The sequence below is a fragment of the Sceloporus undulatus genome, chromosome 6 (assembly GCF_019175285.1).
Source record: "Sceloporus undulatus isolate JIND9_A2432 ecotype Alabama chromosome 6, SceUnd_v1.1, whole genome shotgun sequence".
NCBI classification, from domain to species: Eukaryota; Metazoa; Chordata; class Lepidosauria; order Squamata; family Phrynosomatidae; genus Sceloporus; species Sceloporus undulatus.
The window spans coordinates 125,482,012-125,508,691 of record NC_056527.1 but is presented as its reverse complement, the minus strand read 5'-3'; the positions used below and the strand labels follow the sequence as shown (position 1 = coordinate 125,508,691).

The window sequence follows — 26,680 nt, the reverse complement described above, 5'->3', positions numbered from 1 at the left end:
TCTATCTTATTTTATGTTATTGTGTTATTTATATCCTGGCTTTTTCCTCATAGATGTCCCAAGGATCCAAGGTAGCTTTTATTCTTTTAAAGATGCCTTCTTCCAACTGAGAATTTTTCCCATCCAGAACACAAAGCACATAATCTGATTGTTATTTGGAAATGTTGGGAACCCAAAGCATCTTGGAACTGTTAAGTTGCACAAGAATGTGTCCCATTACATCTCTCTTTTCTTTCTACTTCCATCAGTACATATATTTCACTGACTCTTCAAAGTGTCTTGCTTGTTTCGGCTTAATAAGGAGTGATTTATTTCAATTAGAGGGCAATGATCCACTGTAAGTAGAGCAATAAGTATAGAGCTACAAAATATCAGCCAGTGAATCAATTCTTATTGTGAACGTTGTGAGAGTCTCTGATTATATGCAAAATGTTTTTCTTCAGTCAAGAAGTAAAGATCATTGGAAGAACACAAATTTTGTATGCAAGACAGACACAGAAGTCCCAAATGTATTCTGTGACATCTGCATTTTAATAATGACTGATGCAACAAGTCCACTCTTCTCTGCACCCATCTTATCTTAATTCTAAAAGGGAGAAGGAGAAAGTAGATACAAATGGGAATAGGAATGGGAATGAGAGGAGGGAGAGAAAGAGAAGGAGAAGCCAACAAAATATAAGGAGGGAGGAAGGGAGGGAGAGAGGAAAAGAAAGAAGGAAGACTTGGAGTGGTGACTGAGAAAATATTGTCATTTACTTATCAAAGAGGATGATAGCACTGTGTGAGTAATATACAAAATAATTGCAAAGAGGTTCATTGAAATTCACTCAAATGATATTACTGTCGGCCCTCAACATCCACAGATTCCTTATCCATGGATTCAATCATCCATGGCTTGAAAAGATAGATAGATAGATAGATAGATAGATAGATAGATAGATAGATTCCAAAAAACCCAAACCTTGATTTTGCCATTTTATATAAAGGACACCATTTTACTACACCATTTTATTTAATAGGATTTGAGCATCAGTGCATCTTGGTATCCATGGAGGTCCAAATCCCAGTGGATACCAAGGGCCCACTGTTTGCTGTATTGTTGCTATTGTTAACTGCTGTCAAGTAGATTTCAACCGATGGTGACGTTATGGATGAGAGACCTCCAAGTCACCTTGTTTTCAACAGTCAAAAGCTCAGGTATTTCAAACCCAGAGTCTACCTTCCTGATTGAGTCTATCCACCTGTATTGTAGTCTTCCTCTTTTCCTACTGCCTTCTGCTAAGGCCAAGCATTATTGTCTTTTTAGTGCCTTCTCGTGATATGTGCAAAGTAATCTCAGCTTAGTCATCTTGGCTTCCAGGGAGAGATCAGGGTTGATTTGCCCTAGGACCTATTTATTTTTCTTTTGGGCAGTCCATGGTTTCTGTGTAGAACTTGGCTCCAGCACCACATTTCATGTAAAATCATTCTTCTCTTCTCTTATCAGGTTTTTTCCCTTCACTGTCTAGCTTTCACAACCATACATAGATTCTATGCAAGGTTGCGAAAGGTGGACAATGAAGAAAGCTGCCAGGAAGAAAAGCAACTCCTTTGAAACATGGGACTGGAGGAAAGATCTTCAGATACCATGGACTGCCAATCAATGAGTCTTACCAAAAAACAAGCCGAAATGCCAAATGACTAAACTGAGCCTTTTATGCTTTTGTATGACACAAATAATTTGAAAAGATGGCAATGCTTAGCAAAATGGAAAGCAGAAGAAAAAGAGGATGACCACATTAAAGATATGTTGATTCATGAAGATGAAATTAGGGCTTTCAATAAATTGGGTTCTTGCAGGTCTCTTGCGCCTATGCATCACCATGAAGCCAATTTGATGGCAAATAACACCTTGAATAGGGAGTGATGGAATACTTCTATGCACACAACCCATAGTATACTGCCTTGCTCATCACTCACAGTGTGCTTCAGGAGTGATTCAGGTTGTCTTCAGAGAATGAGCTTTTAGGATGGGCCTGTTACAGATCTGCCAGTTCAATAAAAGCCCACATCCCGAATGGAAGAAGGTACCATCTTATCCTTTGCCTTTGGCCAGATTAATAGCAACCTGCCTGCCGCTGTCCAACTCTTTCTCACCTTTAAAACCCATTTCTGGGATCATGGTCTACCTGTAAATTGCTCATGCGTTTGACCTTCACGCAGCCAGGTTTTGTGAGCAGTTTTAAAGGTTGGTTTTAGATGTTGATTTTACATGTTTTATAATCCTCGCTGTGAGCCTCCCTGAGAAAACTTTGTCCTGAGAGGCAGCATATAAATTCTTAAATAAATAACCAGATGACCGCACCAGAGAAGATCACCCAATTCCGCTCTTGTGTTTAGTTTCCATTTACAGTATCTCTTCCGCTTGGAGAGAGAGAGACGAGATAGATTCAGTTTTGTCTCCAAAAGAAGAAGAAGCTTTTTAGCAAGCGCTTGGAGGAATTTTGACCCTTAGGTGCTTTTCTTCCCAAATAAACAGATTATGAATGTTAATATTAATAGTGAAATTAGAGCCAGTGTTGTGTAGTGGTTTCAGTGTTGTACTACAACTGTGGAGATCAGGGTTCAATTCTTCACTTATCTATGGAAATTCAATGGGTGACCTTAGGCAAGTCACACTCTCTCAGCCCTAGAAAATAAGTTCACTTTAGGGTGAACTCTCAGCCATAAATTGGAAACGACTTGAAGGTACACAACAACACCAATATTTATTTGGCTCCATAAATGCCTTAAATAAATATAAGGAAATAAATTATAAGTTTAATTTGTCCCCTGAAAGCGATTAAAAGGATGGTTTCTTTACCATAGAAGGTCAATGAGGAGGAAATGCCAATTAACAAGGCATCCTGAGAAACTTATTAGCACAGGCAAGAAATGATCTTTCACGTCCTCTGATATTTCACAGATGAAAATGAGGACAGGTGCGGACAAACAATATTATCATGATCATCATCATCATCATCTGTCAGAGAGCTCTGGTGTCTCAGCAAACTACAAATCCCAGGTGCACATAGCATGGAGCCATGGCAGTTCAAGAAGGGTCAAACTGGGTTATTTCTACAGTGTGGATACAGCTATCATCATCATCTGTCAGAGAGCCCTGGTGCCAGAACAAACTACAAATGTGGATGCAGCCATCATCATCATTTGCAAAAGCATCTGCAAAAGCCATCATAACCATCTGCAAAGGCATCTGAGGAAGCAGAGTGAAGTCTAGGAAAGCTCATGCTGCCAACTTCTTTCAGTTAGTCTCAAAGATGCTACAAGATCTTTTTTGCATCATCATCAACAACAACAACATCTGTCAGAGGGTGCCACTGCAAACTACAAATCCCAGGAGCCCCTAGCATGGAGCCAGGGCAGTTCAAGCCTGGTCAAAAACTGCATTCAATTTGCAGTGGGGATGCAGAGAAAGAGAGAAGAGAAGAGCCAAGGGCAAGAAACGTGGACCACTTATGGGGCAGTGCCCCTCTGTTTCCCGTCAATACGGTACCAAGGTGGAGCATTACGGTAACTCCCAAGCGCAGCTGCATCAACTCAAGAAGGGAAAGTTGCAGCTTTGCTTCGCTGACGGCGCGAAAGGGGATCTCCTTCATCTGGGATCGCAAAGGAGGGGGATCGTGTCACCAAGCTGGCATTCAGCCCTTCTCAGCCATTGGGACATCCAAGAGGGGTGTCATCCTGAGCCATCCAATGCTGCCCAAAAGGAGTGGGTGGCAAAGGATGGCAGGATTAATGTGATTCTAGCAAGCTGCAAGGGCTATGCAGAGAGATGCCTGCTTGCAATGCCTTTTCATCCTCTCTCTGCAACAGGAGGTCTGCAGCCTTCCACCTTCAGGGTAAGATCTGGGAAGAGGGCTTCTCTGCCTTCTTGTTTTCATCTTCTGCCTCCCTTCCTCCCTTCCTTTGCTTCCTTTATTCTTTCCTCCTTCTCTTCTCTCTTTCTTTCCATCATCCTCTCCTGCTGGTAACAGTGACAGGTTTCGTTGGGGTTTGTGATTTTTCATGCTTTAGACAGTTTCTCTCTTTCCATTCCCTGGTTATAGAGCTAAGGAAGGAGCAATGATCAGAAGGGGGGAAATAGGAGTTTGGGGAATGTTTTAAAAGAGATTTTATAATAGTGGGAGATTGTATAACATTGGAAGTTATTTTCTTCCCTGGTGATTACAACCCATCCTTTCCTAGGGATTATTCTGGAGTCTATCCCCTATTTTGGGGAGATTAAATCTCCAATTTCTCACTTCTTGCTAAATCTGTCTCTCATCCAGTCAAAGGGATGTTTAGGGTTGTTGTGTTTTGTTTTTGTACTGACATTTGTCTACGCTCACTCTCCTGATTCAGAACCTGAAATCTCATCATTCTCTTTAAATAATAATAACAATAAAGATAATAACAATAATAATAATAATAATAAGTATCCTAGACTGAGAGGTTAGTTGACGTTCAACATTGCAATCTTAGGTCCTGCTAACTAAGCCCCACTGAGTTCAATGGGACTGCTTTCCAGCTATACATAAACAATGAAGCATTGCTGCCTGCATCTATATAATTTTGAATTTAAATCCATTTTCCGGGAGGAAAAAGTGGAGGGATTTCTCTCTGCTGGGGAGGGAAGAGGGAAATGAGAGTCTTACAGCACCTCAAAGGATTAGAAAATCTAATTTGTTTAATCCAGAGCTCACTTCATTAGATGCATACATTGTCCTCGGTTTATACACACACACACACTTGTGGAATAAAATTGTCAATGCTGGGATTTTAAAAGGGCAGGCAATACAATACAGGTGGAGGGGATTTTTTGCATTTCTAGGCTGGACTCAAATACGTGTATATATATATATGAGAAGTGCAGTGATCCAGCAACTGGGGAATCATAGAGTTGGAAAGGACTGCAACGATGATCCAAAGATCCATGATAACTGGCCAGGGAAGAGTGCCCTCAGCTTTTCTATGCGCATTTTGCTCTCCTGTTGTGAGAAAGAAACCTCTGATCTTGAATAAATACTAAACAAATAGATTCGGGCAATCTTGAAACATGATTTTCATGAATTAGACAAATGGATCGCGGCTAGTTAGAGTAGACACTGTTACTTGATCTCTGTCACGTTGGTAACTGATTTCGACATAAATCCTATGGGAACTGGTTTCAGCTCATCTATTCTGTTCATATAGTTGTGAGAGCAGCTTTTTGGAAAGCTATGGGTCACCAGTAGCACAATATACAGTCGGAACTTCGTCTCCTTTGTATGGTTTTGCCACTTTATATAAAGGGACACTGTTTTACTATGCCATTGTTTTTAATGGGACTGGAACCCAACCTTGTCAGATACCAAGGGCTCACTGTACCTTGCATCAGAAGGAGCCCAGATTCAGCCCCTGAAATCTCCAGCTAAAAGGTCTCCAGTGTAAACCCTGCCATTCCATACAGATAATGTGAGCTTGACCAACTCACTATAAGATAGTTTCCGATGTTCTAGTGCTCCCTCGCCGCAGTTTCATTATGGAAGGGCAACAGCCTAGTGAAATAGCCTTGTATGCACACTGGACTTATTTCAGTCTCTGACATCTTAACATGTAAGAAATCAATGGACTGCCAGATGTTGTTGGACTACAGCTCCCATCCTCACTGTCCTGATGAACTGTTGGCTGTACAGATGAGAGCTGGAGTCCAACAACACCTGGAATCCACTAGCACCTTCTCAGTTGAGGAAGCACTGATTTAGATGCAAGAGTGCAAGGATTATAAAGAAACAGAACCTAGAGAAACTGACTCACGTCTGGCTCTAAATGCGGGGAAGAGTGGATTCTACAATATAGCCTGCTTGCTTGGAACATCTAAAGTTGTGTCTTTGGATACATCAGTCCTGTTTCTTTGAACAGATGTGTGCATCAGGAAGTGTAGACAAATCCGATACTGGCTCAGCTTTGTGTATTCTCTTCAAGGATGAGAGGACAGAATGCAAATTATTTCTTTCAGGCTTTTTTCTATGAACCATTCCTTATATCAGTTGCTTTAATTTCATGAAAGAATGGCAGAGGGGTACAAGCACTCTCACAAGGAATGAATGCAACCACTGGATATCCAATTCTATAATCGTACAAGTGTCCAGCCAAACCAGTATTTTCTCCACTGATTCACAGCCGGGTTGTTAAGATAGGGAATGCCATTACCAGTTCGTTGTTACGTGCCTTCAAGTTATTTCCGAAAGTGAAACTATCACAAGGCTTTCCCAACAAGATTTCTTCAGAGGGGTTTGGCCCTTGCCTTGCTCTGAGGCTGAGAGAGTGTGGCTTGTCCAAGGCCACCCAGTGGGTTTCGATGGCCAAGCAGGGATTTGAACCCTGGTCTTAGTCCAACCTATTATGCAATGCTGGATCTCCATTACCTGCTACTTCTTCCTTTTTAGGTGGAGGTGCTCAGAATTGAACCTGGGTCCTCCAGCAGGTACTTTTGCTCTGACGTTTGCAATGTTTAAGAGCTGGTTGTGGTGCGTCAGTATTATATACGCCAAAGGCATTCTTGGCGTCAGTATGAGTAAATCTTGGAACTGGGATGATTCTGGGTAAAAAGTTACGCTCTCTTGCCTTGAGAAATGCAAAACAGCCACTGCAAAGGGAAGTGTGGAAAAGCTTGAAGTGTGCTTATGTGTGAGACTTCCATCACAGCTGACATACTTATTGGTTTGAACCCTTGTGGAAGTGGAATCATTGTTACCAAGAGACAGAAAGTGGGATAGAAAATACAGGAGACAAAAATTGTGTTTCCAGGTGCTAAGTGTGTAGCAAACCATACTGAGCTTTTACTGATGTGATGTCCTTCATATGTTTTGAACAGCAATTCATATCAGTTTCAGACCACATGGCAATGGTTAGGAATGCTAGATGATGTAGTCCAAAACATTGGGCGGGCACCATATTGGAGAAGACAGCTGTAGTGTGAAAACCTCCAGATTTCTTTTTTCTCGGTGTTGTAGTTACAGACTCTTCTGCCTTCAACAGATGGAATAGGAACACACACATTTATTCCAAATACTGCTTATGTTGATGCTGCAAGGTAATGATTGGTGAACCCATTAGGCAGCAGTGTTCTTATTCGGGTGCGTTGTGAGCCAGAAAACATTAAGTAACATTGGTTTCTGTAAGGTTGAGAAATAACGTTGTTTGAGCAAAACATGCTCCGATAAACAGCAGTTAGATAAGTTTTTGTCCCTGGGTTTTAAACGACTTTTGCAGGTTTGTAATAGCAAAGAGCCTTGGGTTTTGAAATGTGTTTCTTCTTTTTTTGTCTTCTTTAGGAAATAGCCCATTTCTCCAAGGAAGAATGCAGAGATAGAAGCACTATTCTGTTTTGAAGTGACGCCTAAATTTTGGTCCTGAAGAAAAGTGGTGTGGCACTGAGGTTTTTACAATTTCAGCACTTTTGCTTTGCATCTCAAGATCAAACATGGGAAAGAGCCATCCAAAAAAGTAACTATTGTTCTGGTCTTCTCTTGTTCTGCTTCTGAATACATTTTTTTTTCAAAGCTCAGTATGGAAAGGACATCAAGAAAATGGGAGCAAAGGATACGTCAATATCTTTTATACTCCATTTTTCCAGTCACAGAAGGGTAAATAAATACTGTATTTCAGATGACGACAGATTTTCTATGATCCCAAATGTTTTTCTTAATAACAGAGAGGCTTCAGAGGCTTGATGGTTATTCTTTTCTTAAAAAAGAAATAAATGTACATGTAAATGCATATACAAACACACCTCAGAAATTAGGAACCAGATTTGGTCTCATTATTTAATATCATTATCATCAAAGATCTAGCAAGATATGAAGGATATCAAAGAGAGTGTCCCAATGAGAGTTTAAAAAAATGCACTGCTATTGTTTATTTGATCAAAATTACATTTATAGTGAATCGGAGCAGATGTTAAGGAAGAAAAGTAGTTTTTAAAAATATGCCTCCCAATCAAAGGTTTCATTTCTGGTTCGGTCTACATAAAGCCAGAATCTTATTTCCAGTTAGTGTTTATCAACAATGTGGAAATAAAGTTCTTCGCGACTACCAAATATTTGCTCTGGGCTCTTTCAAAGAAAGAGCAGAGTAAATCACAGATACGTTGGATGAACATTAACCAGCTTTGATAATGAGCTTGAATGTTGAGAACATCTCTACTGCCAACTGTTTCAACTGCACCCAGACTGTGGGGGAAGTCAATATTTTAAAGGCCATATTACTAGGAGTGATCTTTGGGGGTCTGATCATCTTTGGGGTCCTGGGCAACATTCTGGTGATCCTTTCCGTTGCCTGCCACAAACACTTGCAAAGTGTAACCCATTACTATATCATCAATTTGGCTGTGGCTGACCTTCTCTTGACATCTACTGTTCTCCCCTTTTCTGCTATTTTTGAGATATTTGGATACTGGATTTTTGGGAGGATCTTCTGCAACATCTGGGCAGCGGTGGATGTTCTTTGCTGCACAGCTTCCATCATGAGCCTTTGTGTCATCTCTATAGACCGATACATAGGAGTGAGTTACCCGCTAAGGTATCCATCCATAGTGACTGAGAAGAGGGGTCTCCTAGCTTTGCTGTGTGTCTGGTTGCTGTCTCTTGTGATATCTGTAGGGCCCCTCTTTGGCTGGAAACAACCAGCTCCGGAAGATGAAAAAATCTGTCAAATCAACACCGATCCTGGTTACGTACTGTTCTCTGCCCTTGGATCTTTCTACCTCCCCTTGATCATTATACTGGTGATGTACTGTCGGGTGTATGTAGTGGCCAAAAGGGAAAGCAAAGGACTTTCTTGTGGCCTGAAGACAGAGAAGTCCCATTCAGAAGAGGTCACCCTCCGTATCCACTGCAAAAATGCCACCGAATCCACTGGATCTACCCCGAACACCAAGCACAAATCCAATTTCTCCGTGAGGCTGCTGAAGTTTTCCAGGGAAAAGAAAGCAGCTAAAAGCTTGGGAATAGTTGTGGGATGCTTCATCCTGTGCTGGCTTCCTTTCTTTTTAATCATGCCCATAGGTAAGTAAAAGAAATGCAGTGGCTATGAGGAGAGCAGGCTTAGGTGGCCTGAGCACTTACATGACTATCTGAGATGTTGAGTCAGATCCTCTATTGATGTGAATCAGAGCATTGGTACTCCTATTGCAATACATTGCTTAGTAAATGATGGGAAACATTTGATCCGTTTATCTACCTAACTAACTAACTACCTATATCCTGCATTTTCCCCAGTCCAGAACTCAAGGAAGCTAACACTAGTTAAAACAAACATAGCTGGAAATATACATCATGCAAAAACTAAAAATATAATTGAGCTATCCATCATATTACAACTAGTTAAAACAGCTAGACCATTGTGCAAGGTCCATTCCCGTTGAGAGGTCAGCCTTCAAAGGTCTACTGGAATGTAAAAATCTTTACCTGCCTGAAAAAATACAGCAAGATCAGCATCAGTCTAATCTTTCTAGAAAGTGAATTTCCAGATGCCCAGGGGCAACCACTGAGGAGGCCCTCTTCCATGTTCCCACCAGACATTCCTCTGAAAGTTGTGTGATGAAGAGATGGGCCACTCCAGAAAGTCTCAAAACCTGGGCAGACTTATATATAAGGAGTATATGGTCCTCTTTCGGTAACTTGGGCATAAGCCATACACACAGAAAAGTTAGTTAGTATCAAAACCAGATGTGGCAACAGCACTGATGTTTGTTCAGTCTGTTATCTGCACCATTCACAAGTAGTTCGAGATGTTCCTATTTAAAAGGAGCATGCAGCAAAAAAAGAGGAGAGTCTTTCCACATCCTACATCCTTTTCCTAGGAATTTATCGCATGCAAAAATAAAGGTACTTACCTCTGCCAGGATACAGTCGCTTACAGGAATTATCGCATGAAAAATTCCACCTATGACATTGAGTGAATGCATCCAGACTCCCAGCCGCATTTAGCCGGCCAATTTGCAAACACAGGAAGCTCCCATTTTTGAATAGCGGCTGGCTAAGCACAGCTGGGAGCCGGGATGCAGCCAGGATGCAATCACCCTGTGGCATTGGTGGCATTTTTAATGTCATAATTCCCAATTGCATCCTGTAAACAACTGAATCCCAGCAGGGGTAGGTTGCTATATTTTTGCATGTGATAAACTCCCTAATGTCCCCTCCTTGGCCTGTGTCTAAGCACTTTTTACTGTATGGTTGGTGACATCGAGTACTAGAGCTGGTTGAAGGACTGTGTCTCGAGTGACTGAATAATAGTGCATGTATGTGTCTATTTCATTCACATTTTGCACTACTCAGATGTTTGTTTATCTAGCTATCACACTCTCCCATGGTCCCCAACATGATACACAGCAGATGGAAACATTTCATTTTTTTAAAATAAATGTTAAAATGAGATCTTACACCAGATTTCACACACAATTTAAAAAACAACACCATATACTTCTATCAACATGCCTAGCATGTGATTCTCTATATGCTTATATGGGCTTAAATGACATCAAACAATCTGGGGCTTGTTTTGGAGCAAACATACATAGTTGAATTTTTATTAAATTTCCAAGTATATAAAGCATAACGTAACAGAACCTCCCTGGGTCCAACTCCAAAAAAAGTACAATTGCAGCAACATTTCCAAATCGGTCGTTTTTCTGAACAGGTTCGTTCTGGTTGCAAGAGTGCATATTGTGTATTGGATCAAGAGCTACTAGTGTTCAGCCAATGTACAGTGTAGAATTAATCTGCCCTGCCTTTAGAACTCAAAAATACAGTAGCAATTCTTTGTACTTGTTTCAGGGCATACATATGCAGGAGGGTTTTGTTTTTTAACTGCCATAAAAATCAGGCTCAATAACGCTAAGACTGGAGTCACATTCCCATTTACATGGAGGATAGTTAGGTTTGTATCAGTGTACTCTGTGTGTGCGTGTTTGTGTATGTGTGTTTCAGGTTACAAGACTACTGCAATTTATCTTCGGATGCAAAACGAAATCCACCATGATTTCATCTCCTGAATTAGATGAACAAGTTGGAGATATTGTATTACTGTTGATTATTTCAAGTAAATCCTTAATAGGGGGTCTCTTCGAAGGGTGAAATACTCTTGAGTGGTTTACATTTCAAATATTAGCACATTAGCTATATTCCAACTGTATGAAGTGCTTACATTTTGTAAACCACTTAGTAGATCAGTAAGCAGTATAGAAATGTACTTGCTATTGCTATTGAAGTGCAGATTTCCACTGTATTAATTGTTGTCCAAGGATATGTATAGTCTTTTTTCCTATTTAGGGAATATTTTGGATGGAAGCTCATTTACAAATCCTGGATATTAGATTAGTTCCACTTGAAGGCCATTAGAGTACTAAAATTGCCAGCAAGTTAAATCTTTAGATAGTTGTAGCCAAGTCATCCAAGTAGGGATATTGGGGCGATGGGAAGGAAGGAAATTAAATTAAACAGCCTAGAAATACTGAAGTATTTTGTGGGGAAGTACAAAAGCCAAGACTGGTTTAACAAGGCTACTCACATAGGGCCAAATGCAGTTAATTTAGAGGAGCAGTCAATTTTCTCTCTTCTATGCCACTCTTCTTGTTTCTTAATGTTGTTAACTGGGCCTTTTGAGATTTTGGCATTGTACGAATGAGATACAGGGAGTTTGGAAGGATATTTATAAGGAAGGATTGGGGAACAGAAGGGTTATACATATTGTGAGTAGAATGATTTTGGAATACAGTTTGCTTTACTGCAACGTTACATTTCAAATAACAAACTACATACCTCCCAACTGTCCCAATTTGGTACTGGCAATCTCAATTAATCTTCTGTTGCTGTTGTTGTTGTTGTTGTTGCTGCTGCTGTTGTTGTGTATCTTCAAGTCATTTCCAATGTATGGTAAACCTAAGGCGAACCTATCATGGGATTTGTTCCAAGGAGATTTGCCATTGCTTTCCCCTGAGGCTAAGAGAGCGTGACTTTCCCATGGTCACCCAATGGGTTTCATGGCCAAGCTGGGAATTGAACCTTGGTCTCCAGAGTTGTAGTCCAACACTCAAACCACTATGCCATGCTGGCTCTCTTGAATTCAGTAGCAAGGTTCAATAGAAAATTTTGCATATTGCTTAGGAGAAATGTATAGGATTGTGCTGTCTTTTGTTAACAGCATATTTTGTTTCTGAAGGTAAACCAGCTTTTAGTTATGTTCCTTTTTCCTTGAAACAATATAAAACGCTTATAATGAGAATCTTTTTTGCTAATGAAACGGACAACCATAATGACGTTTCCTTCTCCCTTGAGAGCGATCAGTGGTTTCTGACAAATGGCTCAAGGATGAGGTTTACTCAACTCCGCAGAAGACTAACTCTTTTTGCCCTGGATATCATGACCTTGGAATGCTAGTTACCAAGACATCACAAACATACCCAAAAAGGATACGAGGGAGACATAACATTCCTCCCTACCACCACTATTTGGAGTTGGCATTAAAGCTGTTGCCGTAAAATCCATGGACTGACGTTTATGAAATCTCCCTCATTTTTGAGACTGGCGTCACTTTTCTTGTTGGGATGGTTGCTCACACTTTGAGTCCATATCTTCTGTGTTGCTTTGAAATCACATTAGTCTTTCCACCCTGTTTGTCCTTTTTATAATGTGGAAAATTAGAGAACGAAGGCACAATGGAGACCAGAGGGTTCCTCCTCTAATGCCAACCTATTTGCATGTTCAGATCTTAGTTAGATCTCATTCCAGTTAGGTTCAAAGGGTACACAAAAGAGAATACAGAAAATATAGCTTCTTCCTGCCATATTATTAGTTGTTACTGTTGCGTTTTGTTTATCTTAACTGAGTTAATGCACATAATTGCAGGTAATGCTTGAACAGTTTAATTCTGCTGCCGGCGCTATTGCTGTTAGAGAGGTAAATCCTAGCTCATTTCATTTTTGCACTCAAGAATCAGAAACCATAAAACTTCTTCGAAGGGTGGAAATAATATTTGAAAATATTCAAATAATGCCCCCAACAAATGTTTTTCAAGTGTTGCATATCTCTGATGAGAAGAAGCCTGGATTGACAAGAAACATGAACAGGACACACACACACAAACACACAATACAATGCAAATTTTGCCCAGAATACATCCACAGTTTTGAATAGGCTTTAAAAATTGTGTGATCTTCTAAGACTTTCTCACAGTGTGAAGAAAATAGCTAAAATTACTTGTTGCTTCCCTCAATAAGAAAATTAGTGAAGAATTACATCCCTAACATTTTTCCCTTGCCAACGTGAGGATGAAATATTTCCTAGGCTTTGGAGCAAGAGTTCTCCCATTTGCAGGAATGAATTTTGCAGAAATTACATTGTTTCACTTTTAAATCAGGACAATTAAATGGGCTGTTTGCATTTATTTTTAAAAGCAGTCAGCAAGTCCTTCTGTGATGACTGAAAGGGCAATACAGTTGGTCCAATGTATTTTCAATTTTGACATTTGAAGATTTGATTATTCACAGATTTTGTTAAAAGTGCAACTCTGTGGCCAATGTCCACCAGAAACTGTGCTGGAGGACTTAGAGATTCCTGGAGGGAACACTTATTTAGGCATTTGTAGACCTCCAGTGCAATTCACAGCAGATACTGGAGCTTATCTCACAGGGCTCCAGGAAAGCAAATGGCACGGAATGAAAGGGGGCATGATGGGAACCGAACAGGGAAAGGATGCATTTTATTGCATGCTGGAATGCTGCCACTGCCAACAAAACTCCCCGTTCCATTCCAAATCCATGCCAGAGAGGTCGATTTTCAGGAACTGTTCAGAATATCGGCCCCAAAAGATTCCAGTGGACTTAAATTTATCCCTTTGCTATTGCATTTGCCCATCCTTGACATAAGTGTTCCATGTGACTGGAACATCTTTATAGTAGGTACCCTGTTTAAGATGTTTAGTTTGTGAACATGACATTGAGACAGCAAGGCCAATGACAGGACTATATAATATATTCCCAATTCCTAGTGTCATATGGGGTCTTTCGAAGGGAGCTGCACATAATAATAATTTCAAATATTGACAGGGATGACTGGTGTTTGCTATTGCATCATTGTTCTTGTAATTTATCGGTATAAGTCACACCTTTGAATGATGTATATCTAGCAATATATAGCCCAGCTTGCTTTGTCTGTGCACAGTACATATTTTCAATATGCAATGTAAAGCACAAAGTTAGATCAAAGCATGTGCTTTAGATAACAGGCAATCTAATCTGTTAGCTTTACAAAAGTGTCTACAACTTCAGGTAAAATAAAACTTATGTGGTCATAACACGGTTTCCACTGCTATTGATCCAGATACATTGTCTGATTCTCAGATTTGAAGCAGACACTGTGTCAGTGCCAGGGATGGTTAATAATCTGTTGATGGCATGCCTTGGAACTGTATGCGCCTGCATGGACTTGGCCTGACCATTGGACTTTGGGACATTTGTCCAACCTTAGCAACATATTTACTTGTTAGGCCATCAGTATAATCAACAACCCCAATTGTACCATCATCATCATATTTAAAATTGGAGATGGATGTAGCTTGGGAAAGGTCTTCATTTTAGTCTCACAACTTCACTTAATTGCAGAAAGCCTCCAACAATATTGTTGGTCAAAAGGCAAGATTTTGCAGACGAGAACTATCCTTTAGCTATACTTGTAAATGCCTATGATAATCATCCTCCAATCTCGCAATAGTGATGGGAGCATCCCACTTCTTTTCCATAACTTTTGCCCACATGATAATCTCCATCGTGAAATCTTTAGTTGCTACAAAGCTGAGTAGGATTTTTCCCCCTTTCCTTGAGTTTTTGCCTATCCCACACTGTCACAGACAATTGGCCAAGATGGTGTTTTAAATAGGTGGTCACTTGGTAGATAGTGGGGGGAGATTTTGGAGTTTGACGAAATCCTATAGCATCCCATTTCACATGGATTTCTGAAATAATACAAATATTAGCAGGGACATTCTCAATTAATCCTATTTCATCCAACTTCTGTTTTTAAAAGGTCCCGGTTTCTTTTTCTACTTCCACCTTTCCCTCTTTGTCCTTGTCTTATACATCAGTTGCTGCAGACCGTAGGTTCAAAGCATATACCTTCAAACTGTCCAACTTTCAGTGCAGAGCGTGAACAATTTGATTTCCCAACTGAAAAATGTTTTCCCGTTTGTTAGGTTTCATGGTTTTTATTTGAATGATATGCTTCAGGCCACTGGCATTGATGCTTAGTGAATCATGCTGAGTAATATCACCTGTGTCTGTCCTTAGGTTTCAGTTTTGGGTCCTGAAATTTCAAAGACTGGGATGTTTCTGACTTGGCAAACTGAGTGGGCACAGATTTCTGACTCACTCTTTGGAGAGAGATGTAAAACAGTGGAGGGAATGAAGTGAACTGAAGAAAGAATAGGTGCCTAACTGTAATCGTGAAGAAAACTCTTTGCTGTGACATTTTGTTTCAGGTCTCACTTATATTTTTGAAATCAAGATGGGTCAGGAGTACAGCCCATGCATAAACCATGTTTTGCAATTGGAAGGGGTACTTTGAGGCTCTTTCTTTGTTAATATTGATTTTGGCTCATACATAGCACTTATGTAAGGAACAATAAACAAAACTCCAGATTTAATTATTGGGTTGTTGGATATGAGTGTTGTTTGATTCTCCATTCAGCCATGGAAAACCATTGGGTGATCTTGGGCGAGTCACAGACTCTCAGCCCCAGAAAACCCCACAGTAAGTCATCTTAGGGTTGCCATGAAAGGACTTGAAAGCACACACCAATAACAGGCAACAACAAATGATAGCACTACCTCTGATGGTTATTATGAGGCAGTATTTAAGAAAAACTGTACAAAGGCTAAATCAGAGGTGGGCAAATTGTGAGATATGTTTTTGAGCATTTCTGGAAATATCCAAACTTTACCGGAATGGTAACTTCAGAACAAGCCAGGATATCTTAAACCACAGTTTTGTCTGGAGCTGATCTATCCTGGCTGCAACGAAATTAAAAACTATGGTTAATTGGACACATCTATGGCAAGTGTAGGAGTGAAAGGGCTACATGTTTGGGCTGAAGGCTTATGTATTCCTCTTATTATTAAGATGAAATGTGATAATGAAAACCAGGCTTATGTGAAGTCAAAGGCCTCCATGGTTGGAATTCATAGTTTTTTGTGGGGTTTGGGGGCTATCTGGCCATTTCGTGGATGAGTTTATTCCTGACATTTCGCCAGCATCTGTGCCTGGTATCTTCATCCTTTCTGAAGATGCCAGCCACAGATGCTGGTGAAACGTCAGGAATAAACTCTACCAGAACACAGCCACATAGCCAGAAAACACCACAAAACACTATGAACACCAGGATTGTTTCCCTCTCCTAACAGTGGTGACATGATGTTTGGGGATCAGTGTTGAAGGCTGCAATCCTATGAACACCTGGAAAAGGGCACCATTGCATTATTTAGGATTGTTCTATTAGGCAAGTTGTCCTTTCATGGTAAAATTTATGGTTTACATATCTTTTGCATTTAAAAATATTCCAAATATATAAAACAAACCACGGCATCTTTGTGTTCACTCACTTACCCTTTCATGTCTGATTTTCAATACATCCAGGCAGTGAATTAGAAAGTTTTATGGGCTCCCAGGGGAATAAAATGATGAATTAAGACTGTGTGACAAGTAAGTGAAGCACATCTCCGTGACTACTTTCATGTCTTCTGTCTGACAGGTGACTCATAGCATGGTAGAGAATATGGGTCTCTTGTTTATGAAAAGCAAAAATGAACATCACCCTCTCAGTCTGGTGGACTATTTCATGACAAGCAAATCTGAACTATGGCACAAAACACAATTCTTTGAGCAGTTGACCAACTAGGATTGAAATAAAGATTTAAAGATACTGACAATGTGAAAAGTTAGTAGGTTGGCATTTCAAAGCAATGAAAACAATGCAAAAAAAGTAGGAGTCAACTGTCAGTCTAGGCAGCTTCTCCATGTGGAAACAGAACGAGATGGAGCCACCATATATTTTGCCTTAGGTATCAACATGTCAGATGTAGAATAGCTCTGCTTATAGTTGTCTATAGATGAAAAAGGAGGTTGGATGAATGTTCACGAAATCCACAAAGGATGACTTTGCTCGCCTCCTGCGAATATGAGCTTTGGACAACATCAAGATGGATCTTTAGGTGATTGTTGTTCTTGTGTGCCTTCAAGTAATTTCTGACTGATGGCACCACTAACTCTACCCTATCATGGGTTTTTTTTTTTTCTTAGCAAGATTTGTTCAGAAGGGCTTTGCCATTGCCTTCCCCTGAGGCTGAGAGCATATGACTTGTTCCTTTTTAGTCAGTTTAAAATGACATAAAAGCCTACCAGGATGATGTTGATATTGTTGTGTGCCTTCAATCATTTCCAGCTTATAGAGACCGTACATCGGAGCTATCATGGGGTTTTCTGCAGTTGCAAGTGTGTGACTTGCCCAGTGTCACCCAGTGGGTTTCTGTGGCTGTGTGGGGAATCAGACCCCGGTCTCCAGGGTCATAGCTCAGTGCTAGAACCACTATGACACTTTGGATGCTAGCCCAAATTTCCACATTGAAGAATTATGTTGTCTGACGTACCTGAAGGAACAGGATTTGGGGAGGGGGAGACAGGTGAGGCCATATGGCATACACAGTTCTGCTCTGTAATGGTGGGGAGATGGTGTCATAAGGACGAGCCAAGGATATGACTGTTCCTCCAACCAGCCTCTGCTGCCTGCAGTGATTGGGTTACACTGCCTAGGACTGCTTGAAGAGAAGGGCATTTTGTCAGATTGAGGCATGATTTTTAGATGGTTTGCCTTGCAGGCCCTTTAAGACTAGAACAAAATCTTAAATTCCTTCCTTAAACAGCACTTGGATCAGATTCTGCAGCAATCAGCGACTGATTATGCGTATTTCCAGGCCAGGGAAAGCTTCATCTGTTTGTTTCTGCCATTTAGACCTCTGACAACTGGCCAGGAGGAAGCCAGGCTTTATTTTATTATTTTGTTTTGCCTTTGCCCTGGAAAATCCACTTCCAAATCATGTTAATGAAGTTCGGAATAGCATAGCTCTGGTGGGAACGTCATATTTGCAGAAAATAAATCCATGCTAATGCATTTGGCTCAAGCCGGAGTGAACATCCAAACACCGCCTTTTGAGGGACTGTTCATTGCCTTCAAAATGGTGATGTGCCCTTCAGCATTTCACAGATGAAATCTGGAATGTGTATGGATATGCAACATCAGAGTGTGGTCAAAAGGCTGTGGCCAGGCAAGAAGAGGGCAAAAGTTACAAGGAAGGACACACAAGTTGTTGTTAACTGCCCTGACGTTGACCTGAACTCATGGCAACCCTTGAGATTTCTCCAAGATTGCTTCTCAGATCCTGCAAATTCAGGCCCATGAACTCCTTGGTTGTGTCTATCAATCTGGCATATGGTTCCTCTCTTTTTCTGCTGCCTTTTACCTTTCCTAACATTTATTGTCTTTTTTTTTAATGATTCATGTCTTATTCATTTAACACTGTAGCAAACACTGGTTATAAGAAGATGTGGGAGTTTTTGTCCAACCAGTGAAAGTTTTCCAAGCTCTTCTATTAGAAGAAAAATAAACTTTCCCTAGCTCTAATTTTACACCTTTGCAAAGACTACTTTCCATGTATGGCAGTTGCAGTCTGACTGAAGATTTTCCAAGCAAAAAAGAAAGCTTTCAAAAAATCATATATTAAAGGCATTGCTCACATGAACAATTGCTGGCCGCAAATTCTTTTTACAGCCAGGTTGTGGATTTCATTCTCATCCCCCAAATGGCCATCTGTTGTGGGTGCTTTGATTGTGTATTCCTGGATGGCCCTTGGAGTCTCTTCCAACTCTATGATTCTATGAAAACCATCAGCATCAACACCAAATATCATTGGCATCATGACTATTCATCACCAAATATTTTGAGAAAGGAAAGATGATGATGATGATGATGATGATGATGATGATGATGATGATGTCATCAACAACAACAACAAAGCCAGTTATGAAGATAATAGTAAGAATAGGTCAAAAGGGCAATTCTGTCTGTACATATGCATTGAATTTAATGGGACTCGCAACTTTACCATGCTGAGAATCTAACATATTCCCATCACACAGTATCAAGGTTTTCTTTGTTGGGTGTGATGGAAGGAGAATGTGTTGAAGAGATAGAGAGGGACGAAGGAGGAAAACATAGTCAATGTAGCTGTGAAAAGTGAAGGTAAAAGGAGATAGAGAAGAACAAGAGGAATGGGGAAGGAAGAAGAAGATAAATACAGGTTAAATGATTTGGGAGGCAAAGAAAAGATGTTCAGTCAGGAGTTTTAAGGAGAAAGGATACAATAAAGTGAGACAGAGACCGACTAAGGGACATACTAGATGGTTATTGGCAGAGGAAGATGTGGGAGAGAGAGAAGTTAAAGTAAGGAAAAGACATAGAATCATAGAATCGTAGAGTTGGAAGAGACCACAAGGACCATCCAGTCCAACCCCATTCTGCCAAACAGGAACTCTCAATCAAAGCATCCCATTGACAGATGGCCATCCAGCCTCTGTTTAAGGCTATCTTGTGCTGTATTTGTGACACAGTCAAGGGATGCCTTTGCCACCAAAATGACACATTATTAGCAGGAGGCAAATAGAAATGTTACAGCTGTCAGCTCTGAGAAATGTAGTCCACATGCACAAAAACAAAATCTTGAACTGGGAAGAGACAGAAGGTTCCAAACGCCCAACCAATGTGTAATCCCTGAAATAAATTGGGAGGCTGATATCTATGTAGCAACAGAGAGAAAGAGAGAGAGAGAGAGAGAGAAAGTGGACTAATTTCATTTTTGAATCACAGCCATGAACTTAGCAACTTAGCAAAGCTCAGCTGTCAGGTCCCAAAGCAGGACATTACTGAAGAATTGTGTGTGCAAGAGTCATTTGCAAATCCAAAAAAAAGGGAGGATGAGTTCATTACCCTGTGTTTACTTTTCAATGTCAGGGCCATTCAACCTTCATTTTATGGACTGAGACATAATTCCTTTAGTCTTTCTCCTCTGTATTAAAATAGATGTCCATTTATCAGTCGGGAACACCTATCTCTCAAGTGTTGGTTGGCCAAGACTTGAATCATAAAATATTCCTGCTTCACCATTTGGTCAGGTCACTTCCTTGTGGCTTTAAGCATGACATTTAGTGCTGCAAAAGAAGTGATGTTACCGCTCTACAAATTACCATGTTACACATTAATTATTGGGCAACAAAAGCAATCACAAGTGATTAATTATATTTAATTTCCAAACTCTGGTTAACATATATTTATACCATGTAATTAAAGTTATCAGATCATTTCAAGGAAAAAGTAAAATTGAGTGATGACACCGTTGGTTTATTCCCAAAAAAATGATTTATCAAGAGTATTCTTCTTCAAAACAGGAAATTTCAACATTGGTTGAAAAAGCCAAAAGCTCATAGCGATTCATTACCATCTGAGTTTTTTCTCCCTCGCTGTGCCCTACAAGTGGGAGATGTGCCATTGCTATTTTTAACAAACTTTGGCAGTGCATCAGGATTCCACTTAAAGTTCACCAGGAGTCAGAACACTGTTGAATTACTGGGGGATTCTTTTTTCCCACCCACAACTATGTGTAGCTTAATAAATTGTTTCCTTGGCGGGTTTTTTATTAATACTTCTAGTATAATCGGAGTGAGAGGGGGATTCAAGACAAATTCACACACATTCGCAGGTTTGACTTTTGCGCATTTGATTATTCGCAGATTATTTGATGCCGCCTCCGCTGCTGCCCTATGCCATTTTAAGAGGAACTGCAAGCCTTGAAAAACTGAGATCCAATCTGCATTGCAGAAATAATGCAGCATGACACTGCTTTAACTGCCATTGCTCAATGCCATGTAATCCTGGAGTTTGTTGTTACACCAGAGCTCTCTGACAAGGAAAGCTAAATATCTCACAAAGCTACAAATCCCAGAATTTCATAGCACTGAGCCATGGCAGTTAAAGGGTTGTCAAACTGCATTATTTCTGCAGTGCAGATTAGACCTGAAAGACTGCAAACGTGTGACGAGGATTGTAAATCCCCATTAAAATGGTGCAGGGCAGCAGTGGAGATGGTGGCAAACCTTGCCAGTTGTTCACTTTTGCCTTGTGAAGGAACCCCACAACCTCGAAGGCATCCATGGTGGGTTGGATCTGAAAATCTTAGGGGCAGTACAGACCTGCACTTTGTGCCGGCCTGACTGCAGAGTATGGCTAAACTAGGGCTGAGTGTCCATACACACCCAGCCCTAGTTCCGCCACTTGGCTGCCATCGTGGCACACGCTCATCCATATGGCACGCGCCATGATGGTGTCTGTGATGCACAGTGCCCAAATGGCATTGGCCAGAAGGGGGATCATCATGGCATGTGGGTGCACTTATGACTCCCCTTCAAAGAAGCTGCCCAGAGCAGCTTCTTTGGGTGTATGGACCCTTTAGTCACCCATCTGTATAGCCCCATACTTTCTTTGCATACTAAATATGGTTTTGGAGGCCTAGTGTTATTTAGTTTTCCTCTTCCATGGGGTTCCTGTGCTCCTAATCCCAGTAAACATGGAGATCTGACTGGTCATATTGCTCAAAGGAGGTAGCTTCTTTTCATAGCACTGTCACAGTTGTACTGTTCTGGCTGCTATGGAGGTGAGATGTTGGAGCAGGTGCTCAAATCTTTCAAGTGGTTGCTCCTACTTGAAATGGCAGTTGCTCAGGGTTAACAACAAATGGGGTATCTGGGGGACAAAGAAGATAAATCTATGGGGTAGAGAGAGGGAATGTGCATCAAATTTTGCATTGGGAGGGGTGGCTAACACATTGGAAGATAGGAACAGAATTTGAAAGGACCTTGATAAATCAGAAAACTGGGCTGAAATTAATGCAATGAAAACCAACAGAGATAAATGCACAATTCTTCATTTACGCACAAAAACCAAAGGCAGGGCTATAAACAGTCCCCAAAGCATTCCTTCTTCATCAAAGTGTTAACAAAGAGACATGATTTATAAATCAGCCTGGTATCATGCATGACTATTCATTCATTCTGTTATTATACACCAATTGAATCCCACTGTTATTTATTCTGTGTGCTAATTCATGAGCACTCTGAACAAATATTTCTTACCAAGGTTCTTTTACCTCTATTATTTTTCTTTGCCTGGAACTATCTGCAGAAAATGAAAGCCCGTTTGAGCTCTGAGCGGCTTTTGCTCTCCACATTTTAATTACTTTGGTGGGAGAATGCCATATGCTTCGATCACAGCTCGAGTTATATGCCCTGAATGCAGAGTCAGGCAGAGATTGTGACCATGTTCCAGGATTTGAGGGAGAGAGGGGTAGGAACACTAGGAGAGGATAAGTGAATGGTTTGGACCCAGAAGAAAAGTGCATGTTTTGCATGAATAAGGGGAAAGGTTCAATCTCTGGGAACCAGGACTAAAAGGATTTGAAGTAGCAGAACTGTGGGGAAAAAATCTGCTTATTATCTTGGAGTTAATCACGATGTGTCAGTAAAAGCAGATGACTTAATGGGACTCAGTTAGGGTTGTCATACGCCACCTTCTCAAATCTGGGAGCTTAATTTGCATATTGTGCCAAATATATATTATGCAAATTGCTCTAATTTTCATTTTAATTATGCATATTCAGCACATTAATTCTTGCATTTTGCTTCCACTAATGTTACAGCCTCCACACCACTTTTTTCATTAACATTAAGTGACCAAAGAGAGCTATTGTACGGTACATAATAATATTAAAAGTGCTGAACTTGGAAGAGGGAGACCTAAACCTCTGCTTGGTCATGGAATTTACCATTTGACTTTGCTTGACTATCACTACCCCTTGTATTGTGTCCTTTGCGCCAGCCATGCACCATTTTGTACACTACACTGCACTTTATTTGTGTACACTACTCCTTCTACCACTTCACCTTACTCCTGCCTTGGTTCCTGTAGTCACAGAAGAGTGCCTCTGCATTTTATCTCATATCTCAGCTGCTACAAAAGCTTTGTGCTTTTTTCTCTCCATCTTTCTGAAACTCTCTGTTAGCTTTTGTAGAAAAGCTGTGCAGCTAACCTGGAAACTATGATGCTTTTGGAGAAGCTCTGTCACTTGCTTCCAAAAGTTGCACAGTTTCCCATTATTTCAGGAGTAAAAGTTCCCATGCGATTTGACACTATGGGAAATAAAATTGATGGATATTTCTTGACATCTCCCAGGAATAGTAAAATTTGAAATTCTCATTCCTACTGTGTCGTTTATATTTGGCATTCTGGGTTGTTGTTTTTTAATTGCAGTTTTTAAATCATTTGTTTTTAACTGTTTTAAATTTAATTTTATTGTGTGTGTGTGTGTGATGAGTGTGCATGCGTGCGTTTGTTGTTGTCTGCCTTCAAGTTGTTTCTGACCTATGGCAACCCTCCAGCCATAAGTCATGGGGTTTTCTTGGCAGGTTTCTTCCATTTTGCCATTGCCATCCTCTGTGGCTGAGAGAGTGTGACTTGGCCAAAGTCACCCAGTCATTTTCCATGGCTGAACCAAGATTCAAACCCAGGTCTCCAGAGTCACAGTACGAAATTCAAACCACTACACCACATTGGCTCCATATATATACTCCATATATGCCAACCTCAATCCCAGATTGGGACTGCTGGCAAGAGGGAAGGAAGGCTAGGGCACTGCTCTGCAATGGTGGCATCCTCCTCCTTTTCCATGCCTTTCCTTCTCCCCGGTTGGCGTCGACTACCAAAATTTGCAGTTCAGTGCCATAGCTTTCAAGAAGCCATGACACCACAATAAGATATTTGGGACTCTGTGAAAGAATGTATGTTTCCTTAGAAATACATTCCACTGTATTTAAAGAGCTTACTTCCAAATAAGTATGCTTAGGACTGCAGCCTAAATCCCTAGGTATTATGTACCTATTTCATACTCTAGTCTAGTGACTGTGTTCTTTGTAGCATGTTTATTAGTCATATTTGCAGAGTTCAATGGGCCCACTCCATGCATAGTTAAGAGCTTCAATATCTGATTGATTTTAGAGCTTCAGTCTCTCCCAGTGAAATAAACAGGACTTAAAAGTGGATAACTGTTAGCTGGGCTTTACCAATAAATCTTTAAATAAGCTTCTGTCCCCTCAGTTAAGAAATTCTGGCTCATTCAAAGCCTTTGGAATATATTTTTCTCACACCTCTTTCTTACTGTTTGATCACCTAAAATTGTGCTTTCTTTCTTTTGCTTGTTCTTTTTCCCCCTTTTTGGATCTGGTAACATTTCATATGTTTTATATTTCAGGTTCTTTCTTTCCTAATAGCAAGCCCTCGGACACCGTTTTTAAAATTGCATTTTGGCTTGGCTATCTAAACAGCTGCATCAACCCCATCATCTACCCGTGTTCAAGTCAAGAGTTTAAAAAGGCATTCCAAAATGTTCTCAGAGGCCAGTGTCTCCCACGGAAGTACTCAGCCAACAAATACTCGCCTGGCTTAAACGTCCATCATTCAGGCAACCACACTGCGGAAGCTCCAAAAGACATTGTCTGCATTCCTGTCAGCTCTGGAAAGAACTTCTATAAGATTTCCAAATCAGATGGTATCTGCGAGTGGAAGTTGTTTTCGGCAATGCAAAGCATGTCGACCAAGAGCCCAAGCTCTAAAGACAAGTCCAGCTGTTCTACAGCCAAAGTGAAGAGCAAAGGCTTCCTGAGAGTATGCTGCTGTGCTGCCACACCAGACGACAACCATTCAAAGGACCAGAAAGTGCCCACCATTAAAATACACACCATTTCCATCAGCGATAACGGAGAGGATGTCTGAAGCCGCGTGTCTTTCCAGTGGATTTGGCTGAGACTGATAGGCTACAAGGGAGAGGACAAAGAAGAAAGGCCAAACACAGGAAAAGGCCGAAGAAGTCCAAAGTACAGACTTTGGGTCAAATCCTGTGGGGGGTAGGAATTATTGGGAAGGATTTCATCCCAGGTGATAGAAATCCCACTGGGATCGGTGGGATTTGGAAGTGGGCCCATTTGAGACTGGGCTCTTTAAAATGATGCTGATATTATTTCTTTACTATTTTAAAGGTTCTGTGATTCATTTTTATTTTATTTCAGATTGCTTAGCAATCTTCAATGAACGATTGAGTTTGGGGGGGGAAACAGTGTTGTAATATATCCTGCAACCAAGAATGTGTGTTCTTGGTTTCATCCAGTGGCATCATTGGGGCAGTCTGGGGAGTGCAGACCACACCGGGTGACACCCCAGAGGAGGGGTCTTTTTCTCCTTCAAGGCAGGAGGGGTGAATGTGTGCCCTTCCCAGCTGCTCCATCACCCAGCAATAGACCCAGCGATAGAGGAAGAGAAAGGGCAAACTTGCACCCTTTCCAGCTGCTTCTGAGGCAACCACAAGCATAGTGGAAGGAGCTTTCAACAAGAACAGTCTTCACCATTTGGAAATTTCCATAAAAGAATGGGCTTTTTCCTAAATGATGTTTTAATGGTAATGACATAAAACATAGATGTGGCCCCAGTTAAGAAAAAAGCCAAAATTTCAGATGCATAATTTTCAAGTCCACAGGTGGCAGGCCACCACCGACCACCACTGGCATCTCTCTGCACCAGGTGTCACCACAGTTAGTGACACCACTGGTTTCATCATAGGTATTTTTAATTTTAAGACTCTTCCTCTTCTCTTCTCTTCTCTTTCCTTTCTTTCTTTTTTTGCTCCCCCGATTTTTTTATTTTTTTCATCACAGAGGAAATCTGTATTTGTAAAGGGTGCATCTGAGTAGACAGTATGTAAAGGAGAAACTTTGGGGAAAATTTGGAAGTGAAAGCCTCTTGACTTATTTTTTGTTTGTTTGTTTGTTTGTTAATGGAATCATTTTATGAAATTAAATGGAAGCAGCTTGCTACATCAGGGAGCATTACCAGCCACCATCCTCAATTATGAACTTGGAAGCCCCCTTTAGAATGTGGCACTGATAGTTCAGGAGCTGTTTCTCCATTTTGTCACCCCATCCCATGTGGCCAAGATGTGAACCCTGTGATCACAGAGGTCCGAATCCTATTGTTAATACCAGTTGAAGTACAGACTGTTTTAGGGAATCATCTCAGTTTATTCATTTGCTGGGACTCTACTTTACTGTAGTTGAGAGTAACTGATATGATTCAGGCTGTATCAATCAGCTAGGAGTGATCCGTGTGGCTGTTTCTGTCCATGTGGTTGGAATATTCACATACACATATATGACATCAAAGGGAAACAGTTCCCATATATGAAGAGGACCTCACTATCTTTTCTTCCTTTGCCTCTTTTCTCTTCCATTTTCTTGTCCCAAAGGTGTGTGAAATATCTTTGTGCATAGATTTCAAACTGCACCTATTCTGTGGTCATTTTTGTCAACTGTCTTAAAAATGCTGTCTGTCTAGTACATTCATTCCTGAAGTGCAATGTATATGGTGGAAAAATATTCAACAGCAAAATCATTGTGTTTGGAATAATAACAATGCCATGAATCTC

The 26,680-nt window shown here is 40.7% G+C and overlaps 1 protein-coding gene across 1 annotated transcript; it reads left to right on the top strand.

Moving 5' to 3' along the window:
* Positions 1-3,626: 3,626 nt before the first annotated feature.
* On the top strand, positions 3,627-26,680 carry ADRA1A (adrenoceptor alpha 1A). Its single transcript, XM_042474068.1, has 3 exons — positions 3,627-3,878; positions 7,335-9,065; positions 24,458-26,680. Exons 2-3 carry the CDS (start codon positions 8,177-8,179, stop codon positions 24,976-24,978), a joined length of 1,410 nt encoding a protein of 469 aa, XP_042330002.1. The 5' UTR covers positions 3,627-3,878; positions 7,335-8,176; the 3' UTR covers positions 24,979-26,680.

Bases quoted from the DNA above. Each gene is read 5' to 3' on its own strand.
- ADRA1A (XM_042474068.1), top strand. From the start codon at position 8,177: ATGAGCTTGAATGTTGAGAACATCTCTACTGCCAACTGTTTCAACTGC. The intron at 9,066-24,457 runs GTAAGTAAAAGA...TTTATATTTCAG, and splicing joins CTTTTTAATCATGCCCATAG to GTTCTTTCTTTCCTAATAGC.